At 44.0% G+C, this 18,480-nt stretch overlaps 1 protein-coding gene across 1 annotated transcript in view; it reads right to left on the reverse strand.

The window, feature by feature from the left end:
- EPS15L1 (epidermal growth factor receptor pathway substrate 15 like 1) overlaps positions 1 to 18,480 on the reverse strand; it is a 3,892,050-nt gene that overhangs the window by 2,775,832 nt on the left and 1,097,738 nt on the right. Inside the window, exon 7 of the mRNA XM_044090736.1 lies at positions 9,402 to 9,412. Coding sequence (XP_043946671.1) covers positions 9,402 to 9,412 — 11 coding nt within the window. The remainder of the gene's footprint in view (positions 1 to 9,401; positions 9,413 to 18,480) is intronic.

Below are 18,480 nucleotides of genomic sequence, written 5' to 3' on the forward strand. Positions count from 1 at the left end.
GCCCTGGCAGAAAGAGTAGCAGATGTATAAACCTTTTTCCCCATCTCTCTAATGCTCTTGACTCCTTTCAGAGGGTAGGGGGTTCTTGGCAGTGGCAGCTGCAACACCTTTTGGGCCCTGAGAAATAGTTTCTGGGTCTGCAGCATGGGCTTTATACAAATGAAAGTGAGAATCCGGGACCCTGTAATATCTGTCAGGTATGGCAGGGGCCGGGGGAAGAGAATCAGGGGCAGAACTGACATCATTATATGCATCATCAACTACTGTTAGCACAGGTGGTATGGCTAAAGGCCTATGCTGTGGCAAGTGTAAAAAGGTCCTTAGTCTTTTTCTAGAATCAGAGAAATCCTGACCCTGCCATTGAAAGTGTTCCCTCATTGAATGTAAAGTCTCCCCAAAGGAAAATTCTTCTGGAGGGGAGGCAGAAGGAATAGAGTCTTCTGCATCTGAATCCTCGTAAGGTGAGTATGGCCCTTCCTGATGGTCTGATAAATCAGATCCATCCGAGGAGTAATCAGAGGAGAGAGGCTCAGGGGGTTCAGTCCTAGGCCTTTTGTCAGGAGGTGGTTGAGAGGCCCTGTCTGGGTGAGGTTGGGAACCCCTAATCAGAGAGATAAGGTCCTCAGCAAGGCTGAGAATCTGAGAACTTGAGGAAGGTCTCTGAGAGGAAGATTTTGCAGGTAAAGCCTTTGAAATTTTAGCTGCTTTAGCCCTGGAGAAGGCCTTAATAGACATGGAAGCAGGGGGCCTAGCTGCCCCACGTGCAGGAGTAGAAATGTCCAATGGGATGGTGTCGGACAATTCTTGTGCGCTTGCTTCTTCGGTAGGGATTTCTGTAGCCGACTCAGCCGGGGCCTCTCTGGCCTCTGTTGCCAGAGGTATGATTTCGGCAGAAGAACCGAGGACTCTGTTTCAGCCAAAACCGAGACACTCGCGGTAGGCCTAACCGTGGTCTCAGCCGAAACCGCGGGCCACGAGTGTTGGTCCTTTTCCCTGCGTTTTTTGGCTAAATGTGCAGTCGGAGTCTCCGATGGCATTTTATATGCAAAAGCGGATCCAAAAAACTCTTCTGCAAACTCCGACCGACGTCTAAGAGTCCGTCGGTTGAAGGAGGCACAGGCTAAACAAGCTGATACATCGTGGTCTGGGCCTAAGCAAGGAAGGCAGTAAGAGTGGAAATCCTTATGAGGTATTTGTTTCCCACAAGTTAAACAATTATTTACTTTGTCTGACATCGGCTGAGGCAAGAAAGAGTCCCCAACGGGGTACTTAGCTTTTTTAGAAGTCTTCGGTAGCTGAAATCTCTGGATCTGACCCACCGGCACTTGCAAACAGCTTCTGATTCGGGCACCGCGCGGCAAGAAAGACTGAGGAAAATGGCGTTGGCTGATGCCTTTATACCCCAGAAGCTCTGACGTCGGGGAAAGTGCGACATCAGCCGAGGCCAGACCCAGACTTTGGAATCCGGCCGACCGCAGGGCTGCCTGAGGCAGGACAACCCCATATGTTATGACTGCAGATGCATCCTTGAAGGACATCCTGCTGTTGGGCCTCTGCCCAATGATTTGGGGGTAGGTCTGGCCAACCATTTGTTATTGGTAGGGTGTGGAAGTGGAATCTGTATCCTTGGGAAACTATGTTCAAAACCCAAAAAAATCTCTGTGAGGTATTTGTTTTCAACAGGCAAGACAATTGTTGACTTTTTCTGGCAACGGTTAGAGCAAGAAAAAAGGATCCCCAACGGTGTACTTAGCTTTAGAAGACTTAAGATCTGAAACTTAAACGAAAATTTCAGGTAGCGGCCGACCGGCACTTGCGAATTGCTTCTGCTTCAGGCTCGCCCACAACAAGAAAAGCTGATGTAATGGCATCAGCTGCATGTTTTATACCACTGACATCATGGAAGAGCCGACAGCATCTGATGCAGAAATCCCAAGACTCTGGTATTCGGGCCAACTGAGGGCTACCTGCAGGCAGATAACCCAAGTGTGATGACTGCAACAGTGAAACATGAAGAACATCTGGGGGTATTGCTAAAGGTCTATGTTGTGGCAAACCTAGAAATTCTCTGAGTCTCTTTTTGAACTGAGAATAGTCTTGGTATTCCCAGTGGAAATGCTCTCTTAAAAGTATGCAAGGTTTCACCAAAAGAAAAATCCTCTGGAGGAGAAGCAGAGGGTATGGATTTCCTCTGCATCTGAATCCTCATAAGCAGATAAAGGCATGTCTTCATAATCAGATACCTCAGCCGTCGGACACGGTCTGTTAAAGCTCCTGCGGAGAGGTCTCTTTTTTCTCCTAGCAGGGGAAGGCTGGCTTCCTCTAATCTACATAATCAGGTCTTCTGCCATAATAAGCATTTGCCATTGTGGCAAGAAGGCAGGTGCTTGAATTTGGGTCTTTTTTAGGCCTAGCTTGTACTCTTGGCCTTAGAAACTCGGTAGTTTTAGACAGAACTGAAGACGCAAAATAAGTTGCCTGTGTTGAATATCGGCAGTGTGAAAAACTTCCTCAGAAGCCAGTGTCTGCTCAGCGGCTCCGGACACATCCAACGTAGAGACATCCGCAGGTTCCGTAGTCGAAGAGTGTCGCAGCATACCGGACTCTGAACAGGTCTCAGTGACGGCCTGCGAATCTACTGAAGCGGGCAACAGGGGCTGCGAAAGCACCTCACTGAGTACTGCTGAACTGGCAACTCATGCAGCCGATGCAATTACATCAGTTTTTCTTGCCCCAAATGTCAGGTACCCCACACAATAGGAAGCAATTATATGGTATGGTAAACCCCCATCAAATTGCAAATACACCAAACAAAAAGGAAAGGTAGAGCCAAGAGAAGTCGGGGCTGGAGGGAGGGTAACCAGGACTGCAACAGTGAATACACTCGAACATCTACATTTATGGTAAGTGTACACAACTTTACTATGTTCTTCATGTTTCACTGTTGCAGTCATCACATTTGGGTTGATTCCCAAAGCTAAAGAAGGTAGAAGGCAGTTAAAGAGCATTGGGGCCAGCTATTAATTCCTGCAAGACTGCATAGGCAAATCCGGGTCTGGATTTAGAAAAGATAGGCATGTGGTAATGCTTGGTGAAGATATGTATAGAGCTCCAGGTAGCAGCTTCTAGGATGTCCCTTGGTAGGGACTCCTCTGAAAAGACGCAGAGGTAAATGCAGCTCTGGTGGAATATGACCTTATCCCCTGTGGGGTAGGTTTTCCATGGTGCCTGTAGCAGAAATGAATGCAATGGGCTATCCATTTGGAAATGGTTTGCTTTGAAATGGCCTTCCCCTCTGCCTCTGCAGCAAAGCCAACTAGCAGCTGTTCAGATTTTCTGAGAGGCTTAGTCCTGTCCAAATAAAATCTAAGTTTTCTGTGCACGTCCAGAGAGTGCAGTATTCGTTCCCCTTTGTTTTGTGGATTAGGGAAAAAGTAGGCAAATGAATGGACTGATTTAGGGCCACACTAGACACCACCTTGGGCATAAAGTAAGAATGAGTCCTGAGGGAAACCCTGTCCACATGGAAGATAATGAAGGGTTCCACAGCCATGAGGGCCTGTAATTCAGACACTCTTCTTGGTGAGGTGATGGCTAGAAGGAAGGCTGTTTTCCAAGAAAGGAATTTCAACTCTGCTGTTGCAGCTGGCTCAAAAGGGGGGGGGGGGTTTGAGCTTTTTCAATACAAAGTTAAGGTCCCAGGCTGGAGTGGGAGCTCTCCTGGGGGGGTCTTAAATTTTTGGCCCCTCTAAGGAATTGCTTTAGCAAGGGGTGAGAGAAAAGGGGTGGCTCTGTATTATAATGTGCTGAAATGGCAGAGGCATGAATTTTAATTGACGAGAAGGATGGGTCCCGGTAGAGCATTTCTATTAAGTACTGTAGAATCTGAGGTAAGCTGGGCACCGTTGTGCCCATCCCCTGAGCCAGGCTCCAGGAACAATATATTTTCCACTTTTCAGCATAGGATTTTCTAGTACTAGGCCTCCTTGCCTCCAGAATGGTGGAACATTTCTGTTACGTACGGTAGAATCTGAGGTAAGCTAGGCGCCGTTATGCCCATCCCCTGAGCCAGGCTCCAGGAACAGTATATTTTCCACTTTTCAGCATAGGATTTTCTAGTACTAGACCTCCTTGCCTCCAGAATGACATCCGGTACCTGCTGAGGGATGCTAAGGGAGAGCTCAAGGAATTAGCCAGGCTGCAAGGTTCAGGGTTTGAAGCCGAGGGTGCAGAATCTGGCTGGCCTGCTGGGACAGTAGGGAAGGGTTCTGAGGCAGGTGCCATGGTTGTAGCAGTGCCAATACTGCGCAAGAGGGGGTACCAGTGCTGATGTGGCCAGTCCGGTGCAATCAGTATTGTCCTTGGCTTGTCCTGTTTGATCTTTAGTAGAACCTTCGAGAGGAGAGGCAGAGAGGGAAAGCCATATACTGAGAGGCTTTCCCAGGTAAAGGACAGGGCATACGCTTTCCAAGCTTGGCTGTGGGGAGTTCATGTGCAAAATTTGTTCAACTGGTAGTTCTGAGGGGAGGCAAACAGGTCTATCTCTGCAGTCCCCCATTTGTTCCTCAAGAGTTTGAATATTTTGGCTTCTAGTTGCCATTCGTGTGGGTCCATGAGATTTCTGCTTAAGTCGTCTGCCAGTGAATTTAGTATGCCAGGCAGGACTTGAGCTTGCAGGTGTAGGTGTACTTGGTAGCTCAAGGCTGTGTTGCACAGAGCCATGGCTAGTCTGCAGAGAGGGTACGAGTAGGTTCCTCCCTACTTGTTTATGTACCACATAACTGTGGTGGTGTTTGTCTTTACCAATAGTTGTCCTGGAAGAATACGGTCTTTGAAGGCTGTCGGAACATTCTGTAGAGCTAACATTTCTTTTTGATTGATATGCAGGTGCATGTGACTCGGGTTGCATTTGCCCTGAATGCACAGCCCTGCCATGTGAGCTCCCCATGCATAGTCTGATGCGTCTGTTAGGGTTTGGGTGGCAGGGGGTAGAGTGAAAGGGAGTCCCTTGTTGTGGTAGCAGGCTTCTGCCCACCAAAGGAGCTCTGTCTTGATACAAAGAATGATAGAAATTGTTTCCAGGTCCTGATAATGTTGACACCAAAGGCTTTTTAAGATACCATTGGAGCTTCCTTATATGCAGTCTTGCATATGGAATTAGTAAAACGCAAGAAGCCATGAACCCCAGGGCTTGCAATATTTTCCTTGCAGATAGCTGGGGTTTTGTGACCAATACTTTGAAGTAGGTTGTCAAGTAAACTTGTTTCTCTGGAGTAAGGAATGCCATCAGGGAAGTTGTGTTCAAGCTTGCTCCCAGGAATACAATCTGTCGGCAGGGTACTAGGTGAGAATTCTTTTCGTTGATGGTGTACCCCAGTGAGGTTAGAAGTTTCTTTACAAATGCCAGGTGTTGTAATAGCAAGTCCTGGCTTTCTGCCTGCATCAGACAATTGTCCAAATATGGGTAAATCTGAATATTTCTCTGCCTGCAAAATGCAATATCTGGAGCTAGGCACTTTGTGAATACCGTGGGCACAGTAGATAAGTCAAAGGGAAGTACAGAGAACTGATAGTGCATGGAGCCTGCCCTGAAGCATAAGTATTTCCTGCAAGATTCCCTTACTGGGATGTGCAGGTAAGCTTCCTTTAAGTCTAGGGTTGCCAGCCAGGCATCCTTGGCTAGCATGGGAAGAAGATGTTGCAGAGTTAGCATTTGGAATTTTGGAAGTACCAGAAAGTTGTTGAGAATAGAGAGGTCCAGGATAGGAAGCCAGGAGTTGTCTTTTCTAGGTACCAGAAAAAGTCTTGAATAAAAGCCTTGTCCCCTTTGTTCTGCTGGGACAGGCTGAATATCCCTGATATTGAGTAGAGAACCTGCTGTTGGGCCTCCGCTCATTGATTTGGGGATAGGTCTGGCCAACCATCTGGCATTGGTAGGGTGTGGAAGTGGAATCTGTATCCCTGGGAAACTATGTTCAAAACCCAATTGTCCTGGGTAATGAGTTCCAAGTTTTTTGCATACAGGGCGAGCTTTCCTCCTAAATGAGCAGGTAGTTGAGCAGGGCTTGTAAGGGTCAAGGTTAAGTCATTGTGCCATTTTTCCATAGGGGGGGTGGCTTACTACTCTCTGCTTTGGAATGGGAGCCCCCCCACTGCTTAGGTTTGTGTGAAGTCTGAGACTGTAGCCTAGATGGTCTGCTGTTCCTGAGTTTGGAATGAAAAGGCCTAGAAGGGACTGGAAAGGACCAGTTCTTAGAAGGCCAATGCCTACTGAATCTGGGAGGCTGCACTTGTAGGAAATCTTTAATAGTTTGCATAGATTTAGCTTTTTCCTCCATCCTTCGGAGGACTTCTGCTTTGTTGCCAAAAAGGTGGTCTTGGTTTATGGGAGCATCCTGTAATTTAGCTTTCACATGATCTGGCAAGTTTTGTTCCTTAAGCCGAGCATGTCTTCTAAGTACAGACCCAGTGACAGCAGCCCTGCAAGATGCTTCTAAAGCATCAAAACCACATTGCAAAGTATGTTTACCAACTTGTTCTGCAGAATGCATTAAATCCTGTAATTCTTTGAGCTCAGTACAGTCAGGAATCATCATCATTTTCTGTTTAAGCAGCCCCATAACATGCTGCTAATACTTTAACATATGAAACGCAATTTAAAGCCCTGATGGCCAAAACAGCAGAAGTGTATACCTTCTTACCTTATATGTATAAGGCTCTAGAATCTCTATCAGAAGAGGTAGGATTTTTGACAGCAGTAGCCTTAATGCCTTTTGGTCCTTGGGAATTGGTCTCTGGATCCGCAGAAGAATTATTGACTTGTGAGAGTCAGGTACTCGAATACCTTTCTAGTTTTCTGGGAGCTGGAGATGAAGTGTCTGGGGAAAGGCTAGATTCCAAGAAAGCATCATCTACAATGTCCAGAACTGGAGGAATAGCTAAAGGCGTGTGTTGAGGTACGAGTAATAATTCTCTAAGCCTCTTTTTGGAGTCAAAGTAATCCTGACTTTCCCAGCAGAAATGCTCCCTAAGTGTGTGCAAGGTTTCACCGAAAAAAAAATCTTCTGGAGGGGAAACAGAGGGAATGGAATCCACTGCATCAGAATCCTCATATGCAGATAAGGGCAAATCCTGGTAATCAGGAGGAGCAGAAAAATCAGATTCCTGATCAAAAGAATCAGAAACTCAGTTCTAGGTCTCTTAGAGGGGAAAGGCTGGCTTCCCCTAATCAAGGTAATGAGGTCTTCAGCCATTCTAAGCATTTGTTTTTTAGGCATATGGGCCTGGACCTGCGGTTTGGTCGTCTGTTTTCTTAGGCATGGTGTAAGTTTTAGGCATGGATGAAAATGATGGCATCTGTTTAATATGAATGTCTGTAGGCCTGAATACGCCCTCAGAAGCCGGTGCCTGCACAGCGGCTCCGGACCCATCCAAGGTGGAGACATCCGCAGGTTTCATAGTCGAAGTATCTTGCGGCATACCGGACTCTGAATGGATCTCAGTAGAGGCCTGCGAATCAGAAGTAGCGGGTATCAGGGGCTGCAAAAGCACCTCACTGAGTACCGGTGGACTGGCGACTAGCTTAACGGAAGCGTTGGCGGCAGTTTTGGACCTATGCAGTCTGTGTCTGTTTTTATCCTTACGTTTTTTTCGGAAGATCGGTAGTCGGATGGCTTGACGAAGCCATTTCGGAGTACACAGAACAAGTACAAAAATAATTAGCAAAAATAGTCCAACGGATAGTTCGGGCGTTGAATAAGGCACAAAACCAACAACGGGGGGCGTCGTGGTCTGGGCCTAAGCAGGGGATGCAGTAAGAAGGAAAATCTCTAGGAGATATTTGCTTTCCACAGGTAAGACAATTAACTTTTACTGACATGAGTTAGAGCTAGAGCAAGAAAAAGGATCTCCAACAGGGTACTTAACTTTTGTTGAAGACTTCAGGTCTGAATCTAGCTTTGTTTGTATAACTTGAGCACTAATCCAGGCATTCTTTAAAGTATTCAATTGTATTTATTACTGCTTGGTAGTAACTTGATTAAAGTGTAGCTATGATTCTAAGTCTTTTGGATTAAGCAATTGGGCTTCAGACCAGTTGTTTTACATTAGGAAGGTTTGTGGCCTGCATTGTGGTGGCAGGACAGGTAGCTTACATCCTTCTAAGTTGGGAACTGCTGATTGAAGGCTCAGTGTCTGTTATTCTAAAAGTATATTAGTTCTGGTTTAAGCACTTGGGCTTCAGGCCAGTTATTTTACATTAAGAAGGTTCGTGGGCTGCACTCTTGTGGGAGGAGAGGCTGGACCCTGCCCTTCTGAGCTGGGAATTTCTGGTTAAAAGCTTATAGTGCCTGCATATTTTAACTGTTTCTTACTGAAATTGGTACACCTTGTTTGCTGTAGCATAGACTAGATCCAGGCCTGCTGAATCTAGCTTTGTTTGCATGCTTGTTATTTGTTTGCTTGTTATTTTCCCGAAACGCTAATTCCACCTAAAACGCAGCTTTTCAGTGCTTCTGTGGATCCCTAGTGATATCTGCATTGCTTACTGTACTTATTTCCTTGTTTCACTTGAAATAAAGTTACTGTTTGTCGTTTTTGCATTTAAGTTACCTGTAACGCATTGCATTTAAGTTACCTGGCACTTGCTCACTAAAGCAATTCTATAAGTCAGCACTAAAAAATTAAAAGCATTACACCCTCACAAACTCCCCTTGAGTACCTTGTTCTCCATTGGCCCTTTTTTTCAATTATAAAGGAATTCCCAATACTATTCTAGCATATCCAAAGGTCAGTTGTCAATCTCCTCTCCGGTACAGCTGGTGAATCTGAGAATCTTGAGGCAATGTTACAACTGCCTCATGTACACAGACAACCCTCTCCTCCTCCCACAAATTCCAGCACATGTGAGAGATGCAACCATATAGCCAAACTGGAGGCTAAGCTCTCTCAACTCAGTACTGGCATAACCAGTCAGGAGGAGAAGGAAACCACACTCACTACGATTCCAGTCTCACACAGACCTACCACGACAGCAAACCAAACACATAAACACACAAAAACATGCTCGGAGGCTCTAAATAAAAATCTGCCTAAGCAGCAGAGACCTCCAAAGCAGACACCCAAGCAACCACTACCCCAAAACAAAACACGTGCAACATATAGCTCACAAAGCCAGTGTGCCGAACAGTCACAGCCCTTAAGGCTAAACACCACACTTGATACACTTGTAATAGGTGACTATCGTCAGGCACACTGATGTCCCGCTCATCAGGCTGAACAAGGAGAAGGTCATGGTGAGCTACCTGTCGGGCGCTAGGATCCGCCACATAACACAAGCAGTCAGGGCACTCCAAGGCAAGTACAAATATGACTCGGTCATTGTCCGTGCTGGTGTGAATGACCTGAGATGTACCTCCCTGGACTACATGAAAAGAGACATAGAGGAGCTCTCTTAGCATGTAGCCCAGGCCGGTATGACCCTGACCTTGAGTAGCATCTTACCCTCACCAAGAATGATGCCACAATATGAAGACAAGATGATCAATTTCAACAATTGGCTTAAGTATTGGTGTCATTCAAAGGGGATCCAATGCCTGTCAGCCTGGGATGACATGCTCGACAAGCCACGATGCTTCGCTAGGGACGGCTTGCACCTGTCGCCCCTGGGCTTTCGGATATTGGCAAAGGCTCTTGCTTCCCCCATAGTGCCTTTTTTAGGCAAGGCTCAAAAGACAAACCCACCAACATAGGTATCACAAGGGATAAGAAACTAAGAGTAATGCTACTCAACGCCAGAAGTTTAAACCTCAAGATGCACGCACTCGAAACTCTCCTTAGCATGGAGAACATAGATATATGTGCAGTAACAAAAACCTGGTTCAAGGCTCCCGAGAGCACCCCAGCACTACCAGGTTATACCTCATACCATGCTTTTCGGCCCCAAAACTTGGACAGAACCACAAAAGGAGGGGGAGTATCAATATTGGTCAAAGATACCCACACCTCCAGGTTGGTGGCACAGCACGAAGCATCAGAGACTATCCATGTGCAGCTAACAGTGAGTAAAACTGCCTTCCAGTTTATAGCCTGCTACAGACCACCCTCCCAAACCCAGGAACCCCACTCGGCCTTCCTGAGAACACTGGAAAATATGAAGGTCTCTTCAAACACCATTATAATGAGCGACTTCAACTACCCAAACATAGATTGGGAGCATTACTCTAGCACCAACACCCTAGCCCAAAGGTTCCTAGAATTTATAAACTCAAATGATATGGAACAACTTGTTACCACTCCCACAAGAGGGGAAAACATACTGGACCTGATCATCACCAACATGGGGACTCTCTAGTTTATCCCTCACTGGTAAGATCAGACCATAAACTAATCTCACTGGATATTCACATCCCGACCCCACCCCCTGCCCAGAAAACCACAGTGAAAAACTTCTCTAAAGCAAATTTCACACTCCTCAAAACTGAGGTGGAATCCTTCAAAGCCTGTGGAAAATACGGCCCAGACCACAGAATCCTTTACAAACGCATTCTATGAACACCTTCAGGAATGCATGGATCATGCAATCCCAAATAAAACCAAGACCCAATCCTCCAAAGGCAGATGTCCTGTCTGGTGGACCCCAGCCATAAACAAACTATACAATAGAAGGAGGAAGCTACTACATGACAGAGCAAAATCCCAAAAAGGGAAGGCATCTCTGATCAGTATTAGCAAAAAACTACGGGCACTCATAAAATCGTCTAAGGCCAGCTTCGAGAGAAAAATTGCACAGGACACTAAGGATAATCACAAGGCTTTCTTTAGTTATGTTAGGAACCTGGGTGGGAATTCCCAGATATGCTCAGAATTAGTCCAAAATGACAAAAAATACATCGAACCCACAGACATTGCCAACATCCTAGCTGATAGGTTCAGCGCAAACTCCCCCCCACCCACCAAAAGAGCAAATATCTATCCCAGCAGAGTGCTGCCCCCCTGACATCTCAGATGCTCAGATAAGAGCCGCCCTCTCCAAAGCAAAAAACACAGCATCAATGGGACCAGACGGTGTCCATGGCTGCGTCCTACATGAACTCCAAGAAGAGCTAAACCCAAACATAAAACTACTGTTCAATCTCAGCCTTACTACAGGATATGTACCCAAAGAGTGGCGTACAGCAACAGTGGTCCCTCTCCACAAAAATGGTGCCTCAACGGATCCTGGAAACTATCGCCCCATAAGCCTGACTAGCTTGGTCTGCAAAGCTATGGAAAGGATCATTACGGACCTCATAAATAAAGATATTGGGGACCTACAGACACTGGATCCTACCCAGTTTGGCTTTGTTAAGGGCAGATCCTGCCTCTTAAACCTGGTCGATTTCTTTGAAACAGTCACCAAGGCCATTGACGAGGGGAAGGTGGTCCACACAGCCTACCTGGACCTCGCAAAAGCCTTCGATACAATACCCCACTCGGGCAATATAGATAAGCTCACCAGCTTAAATATAAACCCCTATGTCACTAGATGGGTTGCAAACTGGCTCAAGGACAGAACCCACATGGTTAGAATTGCTGGAGCCATGTCAGACTCCAAACCAGTTACAAGTGGCGTCCCACAAGGCTCAGTCCTGGGACCTCTCGTTCGGTATATATTTCTCGGAGGTACAAGCCAACACGGAAGGACTGTGGCTGACCAAGTTCACAGATGACTGCAAACTGGGCGCCATAATCGACTCTCCAGCCGACACAAGCATCCTCCAAAAGGGCCTCATAGAAACAGACAACTGGTGCCAGAGCCATGGCCTCAAGCTAAACGCCAAAAAGTGTATAGTCATCCACTTTGGCAAAAACAAAGTGCCCACAAATTACCACATAGGTGGTAATCCATTAAGTACAGAAGAAGTCATTAGGGACCTGGGGACCCAAGTTGATAGCAATCTCTCATTTGACAACCACGTGGCCAAAGTGGTTAGAAAAACATTTTATATAGCCCACCTAATCTTGAAGGGATTCACATTTAGATCAGGGGAGGTCATCGTGCCTCTACTCATCCCTCATCAGGCCCATAATTGAGTACAATGCCCCTTTTGGGATGTACCTTACCAGACACCTGCAGCAACTGGAAAGACCCCAAAAGTACCTCACCAAGAGGATCAAAGGGCTCAAACAGATGCCATATGCTGCCCGGTTAAAGAAACTCAAGCTCTACTCAGTGGCATACCGCCTGCTCAGAGGCGATCTGTGCCTGATGTATAAAGCCATGTCCAACCCGGAATTAATGGACATGCTGCACCATCCCATCGAGCTACGCGCTCGAGAGACTTGAACCTCAGCACTGAAATAAATAGGACATTCTGGAGGGACAGATTCATAACCCAGAGGCTCCCTTCACTCTGGAATAAAATCCCAGTCCAGGTTAGGCAGAGTCCCTCATTGACTCTCTTCAAGAGGAATCTTGATGAGTGGATGGGAGATCGTAGGTTTACCCCGGGTATCACTTCTGTGTCACTGTTAGACAGAGGCACAGTATACTAACCTCGAAAAAGGGCATAGCAAAATTAATTTAAAATGGGTGGTGAAAGCCAAACACACTCTGGCTAGGCTTATAAATGCCCTAGGGCAGACAGCCTAGTATGAACCTATGAAACTCGAAAACGAAAATTTCAGGAGTCAGCCGACCGGCACTTGCGAACTGCTTCTGCTTCGGGCACCACATGTCAAGAAAGACTGATGTAATGGCGTCGGCTGCATGTTTTATACCCCGATGACCTGACGTCATGGAAGAAGAGATATCATCCGACAACTCTGGTATTCAGGCCGGCTGAGGGCTACCTGCAGGCACACAACTCAAATGTGATGACTGCAACAGTGAAACACAAAGAACATCTGACAGCGAGGTACATCTTGGTCTGGGCCTAAACAGGTGACGCAGTAAGAATGGAAATCTCGGTGTAGTATTTGCTTTCCACAGGTGAGACAATTGTTAACTTTTTCTGACATCGGTTAGAGCAAAACAAAAAGGATCCCAAATGGGGTACTTAGCTTTAGAAGACTTCAGGATGATTCAATTCGGAAACGAAAACTCAGGTAGTGGCCGATCAGCACTTGTGCGAACTGCTTCTGCTTCAGGCTCCTCGGCAAAAAAGACTGATGTAGTGGCGTCGGCTGCCTGTTTTTATACCCCTGACGACCTGAAGTCAGTCCTGGAGCAACAGCAACTGACACAGAAATACTAACTCTGGTATTCGGGCAGACTGAGGGCTACCTGCAGGCAGATAACCCAAGTGTGATGACTGCAACAGTGAAACACGAACAACATCAGCAAATCCTCGAGTCGGGCTCCAAGCACAGCCGTACACTGAGTTAACACATGGGGAACTGTGGTGAGACCAAAAGGCAGGACTCTGAGCTTAAAGTGACTGGCACCCATTCAGAAGTGTATCTCCATACGGCTTTGGTTATATACGTAAGATAAGCATCCTTAAGATCTACAGGGCACATCCAATCATTTCACTGAAAACAGGCAAGAATTGCTTGCACTGTGACCATTCCTAAAGTGAGTTCTTCTTGCATGTGTTTAGGCAGCTTAGGTCAAAAAATGTCCTGACGTCCCTGTTCTTTTTTGGAATCAAAAAGAAGAAACAGTATCCTAACCCTCTCTGATCTGGCGGTACCTCTTGGATGGATCTTTTTCCTAGAAGAAAAATAATTTCTCTTTTATCCACTTTTGTTGATGGGTGAAATACTTAGAAGAAATTGACTTGCTAGAGGTGGATGAAGGGAAAAAGGAACTGTATAGCCTCTGGATGTTATCCTTCTTTCCCAAGAATCCTGTGTGGTGGCCATCCATGCAGGAGAGAAGGATGCATGACCACCAACGGTCTCCACAGGGGAATAGTTGGACAGTCCTTCACGAATGGTTAGGTTAATTGGGACTATACCTCAAAGGTTTCACCGTCAGAATCAGATTCAAAATCTCCAGAGCCAAAGTCGAAGAACCAGTAGGCCCCAAGGGAACCCACGTTGGGCAACTCATCGATTCCAGGGTTACCAGTACCAAACCAGAGAAGTCAAAGGAACAAATAAGGGAGAGGAATTGCTAGACAGATTTGTTCCTCAAGAATGAGCAGAACAAGAGGACCCATCTCAATCTGGGTCTTCAAGAAAGCCCTTATGTGATTCCAATCTAAGTCTGAAGTGTGAGAGAAACACCTGAAGGAGCATAATGATGATGTAGATTGAAACCAAGAAGGGAACCAGGAGAGTTTCCTCACAGATGTTTTTCTGCTGATCACTTAGGTGACCTGTCTAGGATCACTACTGGCTCTGAAATAGCACTGAAGTAGAAGATTTGATCAGGGTGCAATAAGGCTGACTCCTCTCTAGACATTTTTGGATCCGATGAAGCTGTTGCTTCATCAGTCTTTCTTCTTCTTAGTTCCCTGTCCTTCATGTGTACTTGGCTTTGTCTTTACCTTTTCCTTTTTCCCTTCTAGGTTTGTCTGCCTCAAGATCAGGAGGCCGTAAAACCCTACAAGATTATCTTGGTTCTTTGGACAGAAAGCACACCGACTAAAAGTCTTAGAAATAGTGCAATCTGCCAAGATGTGTCCTCCCTCAGCCAACTAACTAGTTTGTGTCAGGGTGGAGGGGATGGAATTTTATGTGGATATCTGGAGCATTTTTTTAAGCTCCACTCTTTGCCCATTATGAAGAATAACCTGTAAACACTAACCACAATATGTCTTCAGAATCTCTCTCTCATAATTTCTCTTATCTCTTCCATATTTTTTTAAACAGAAACAGATAAAGGGACAGTCTGAAGTCCAGATGCTTAAATGATAAAATCTAGGGATATAAATAAAAAGTTAAAGGTAAGCTAAAAAATAAACCAAGAGCCAAAATATAACTATATTAAGAAAAAAATTCAAAAATTTTAAACATACTTTGGTGGGGCACTTAGCTTTCCTAGACAATACCTACATCTGATTGCAAAGTCAGCAAATGAGATCTGAAGTTACTAGTGGCACAGGTGCATTGTGGGAGGAAAAAGTTAAAGGATCTCAAAGCTGGAGCACTAGATTTGCTGCCTCTGATCAGACAAGCAGACCAAAAAGCCATCAGTCAGATGAGATGGACAGGATGAACCTTTTCTGACCATTTGGTAGAGTGGATTAACCATACAGGGAAAAAAAACATGTAAGAGTAATTAAAGATAGGCATTTCCTGAAAAGTGGGCCAACTGTGTGTGTGTGATATGACAGCTGGACAAATTGGTGGTTACATTTTTATGAAATGTTTAAGGATTTTATCAACATCACCCCACCACAACTGACCATCAGCTGCACCAGCTCATCTCCTTCTTCAAGAAGTTTACTGGACCTGCTTAGCCACCCCAGGCTCAACCTGAAAACATCTGGAGCTAATGAGGATGCCGACATAGCATCACACTGAATCAGGGAGTGTGCCCTAAACCCCCTACACCCCACAGTGGCTGCCTTCAAGAGGTGCATGCAAGCTTCCAAGTATGTACAACCTCCAAATCAAGTGGTAAACCACTTGCAGCACAAAGCTCAAAAGGCTCTTAATACTGCTGCTGCAGAGACTAGGATACCCCGGAAGATGGGCAAGCTGGCAGCTCTTCAAACCCTTGCTCCCCTGCCTGGCCTCTCCAGCACCAGTGATGCTAATTGAACACAAATCAGCTGAGGAGCAGTAATGGCTTTAACCCTCTGCACTAGGGTTAAGAAGAAATTTATGTTGAAATAAAGAGTACCTGATAACTAAGAACAAATGAAAGTAAGTTAATAGGACAGTATAATCACATACTACAAAAGTATGCTATAAAGGCCCAAAATGAGATGGACAAAGAATAAAAACAAAGGCAGAAAAGTGGACATCGAGATCTGCAATTAAAGGGAAAAGGAACAAATTCCTCCTTTTTGAGCAACAGTTGAAGAAAGGCTATCTGCTTACAGTAATGGGAGAAGATGGAAGGGTGTATTCTACACAGAACCAAATAATGAGAACAAGAGGAGTACAGCATTAAAGAAAATGTATTAGGAAAAAGGGATGGAAGGTATTAAGTAAGGTGAATCTCAGGTAGCTGTCAGAGAGAAAAAATGTCTGAGAAATTAAATTAATTCAAAATGCTGAAGAAATGCTCTGCATCAGGTAGAGCTGTGAATGGTTATGACTTTTATAAGTTATTATGTGATACGGAAAAGAAAATGGTCTTAAATGAATGTTACGTACTGGAACATGTGAGAAGTGAATTTGTGAAGGAATAAGGTATTTATGAATGAAGGAAGAATAAAACACTTTGCCAAAATACAGATGGAATGTGGAAAGTTTTGAAAAAGAAAATGAGGCAAAAAGTCAAAAAAATATTTAACGTTAGGATCTAGGCACGCAACATCAGGGGGGTATATTTCCATATTAACAAGATAGCTGATTAAGGTGAGAGACAAAAAATATAAGAAATGGAAGAGAGGTTGAACTACAACTTTGAAAACTGACATAAACAAGCCAGACAAACAGATTAAGCATAGTGTTAGACAAGATCAAGAAAAAAATTGAAGATTTATATAAAGATATTGAACACAGCAGGAAACCTTTTTATAGATACATAAGATGTGGAAGGAGTAAAGATACACAAATTAATATACTGTGTGCAGATTCTACAATTTATTCTCAGACACAACAGATTATAGATATATTTACAAAATCTTATGCAAAACAGTTTGGCTCCACAAAAGGGGTTGTTGTCCTAGTGACATCCACGTAACTCCAGATACTGTAATCAAATTAGATTATTTTGAAGAAGAACTGTGCAAACTGGATCCAAACAAAGCGCAGGGAGGAGACGGAATAAGTAACAATGACCTTAGAACACTTCAGCAAGAACTTACACTACCATTATATTTATTATCCACTAAGTCATATAAATATGGGGAGATTCCTCAAGATTGGAGACATGCACTTATTAAACCTGTCTTTAAGGGAAAGGGGAGTAGGACAAATCCAGAATCATATAGACCCTTAAGTCTACTTTCATGCTCTGGAAAAATAATGGAGAAGGTAATACTGGATAAGTTATTGTCAGAACTGGATAGGCTGGGACTTGAGACCATATATCAGCATGTATATGTTGAAAACAGATCCATTACCACCTGTAACATGATGTTCTATACCAATATAATAACAGCTATGAATGAAAAATTGTGCTGTGATATGATTTATATAGATTTAACTTCAGCATTTGACAGGGTCATACAAAAAACACTGATCAATAAATTAGTACAACTAGGTATTGATGTACTGTGAATAACATGGATAGTTGCATGGCTTACAAATAGGACACGGCAAGTATCACAGACCAACTGGACAGGTGAAATCCTTGGTTACAGTCAAGATGTCCCACAGGGCTCTGTCCTAGACGCTTACTTATTTAGAGTGTATCTTTCAGACCTTACTTTTTTATCTGAGGTGTTCTACAGTCCATGTGCTGACGACCCGAAATTGGGTAAACTGATTACAAGTGTTGCAGATAAGGCATGTCTACAAAATAATTTGACTAAATTGACCATTTGGGCACAGGAGAATAATATGTTGATAAATACATCAAAAACTAAGCATATGAGATTTGGGAGACAAACTGAAAGGTGAATAATACAGCACACAGTGATTGAAACTGTAGACTCATTTAAGGACCTGGGTATATGGGTAGATTCAGCTATAAGTTTTTCTAATCATATCAACCAGTTGACTAATGATAGTTATAGAACTATAGGTTGTATAAAAAGATTTACAAAGTCTAACTTATAACTTGTTATAAATATATTCACGATTATGAACTATACACCACAGAAGTCGCTGGTTTATATCATGGATCTACATATCTGTGCATCCATCAAGCACATACGCCATTATTCATCATGGCTAAACTATAGAAACTGGTTGTTTAAACCTGAGGGGATTTTTTGAACTCTATATATGAGAGTTTTTAACCTTTCTCTTTCTTCTCTTTTTCTTGACCATGAGTCTCTTTGACTGTATAATTTGACAGCTTCACTTGATATAAACCTGGGTCACTATTCTAGAATGAGACTCGAATATTATGTTTAGAGGTTCCTTTTGTATGGATTGAACAATCAATGAAATATCATATTCATATATATATATATATATTTTTTTTGCGTGTTTGAACATCTTATTCATTCATTTATTTTTTATTAAGACATCGATATATTTATGCATTATACTTCTTTTATACATATTTTTCATGTGGATCTTGTTTAGTACTGGGAACAATAAGACAAAACCATACATTATTGATTAATAGTAATAACTTATTAGAATTAGCAGTGGAAATACATGACATTTGATATATGTACAGTGACATATTAATGAATTTTTGGGTCAGTACATATATGTATATAATTTTTATTTTATCATTTCTCGTATATTATATTTTATATT

Source organism: Protopterus annectens, chromosome 13.part0, assembly GCF_019279795.1.
Source record: "Protopterus annectens isolate FY-2018-M chromosome 13.part0, PAN1.0, whole genome shotgun sequence".
Classification (NCBI taxonomy): Eukaryota; Metazoa; Chordata; order Ceratodontiformes; family Protopteridae; genus Protopterus; species Protopterus annectens.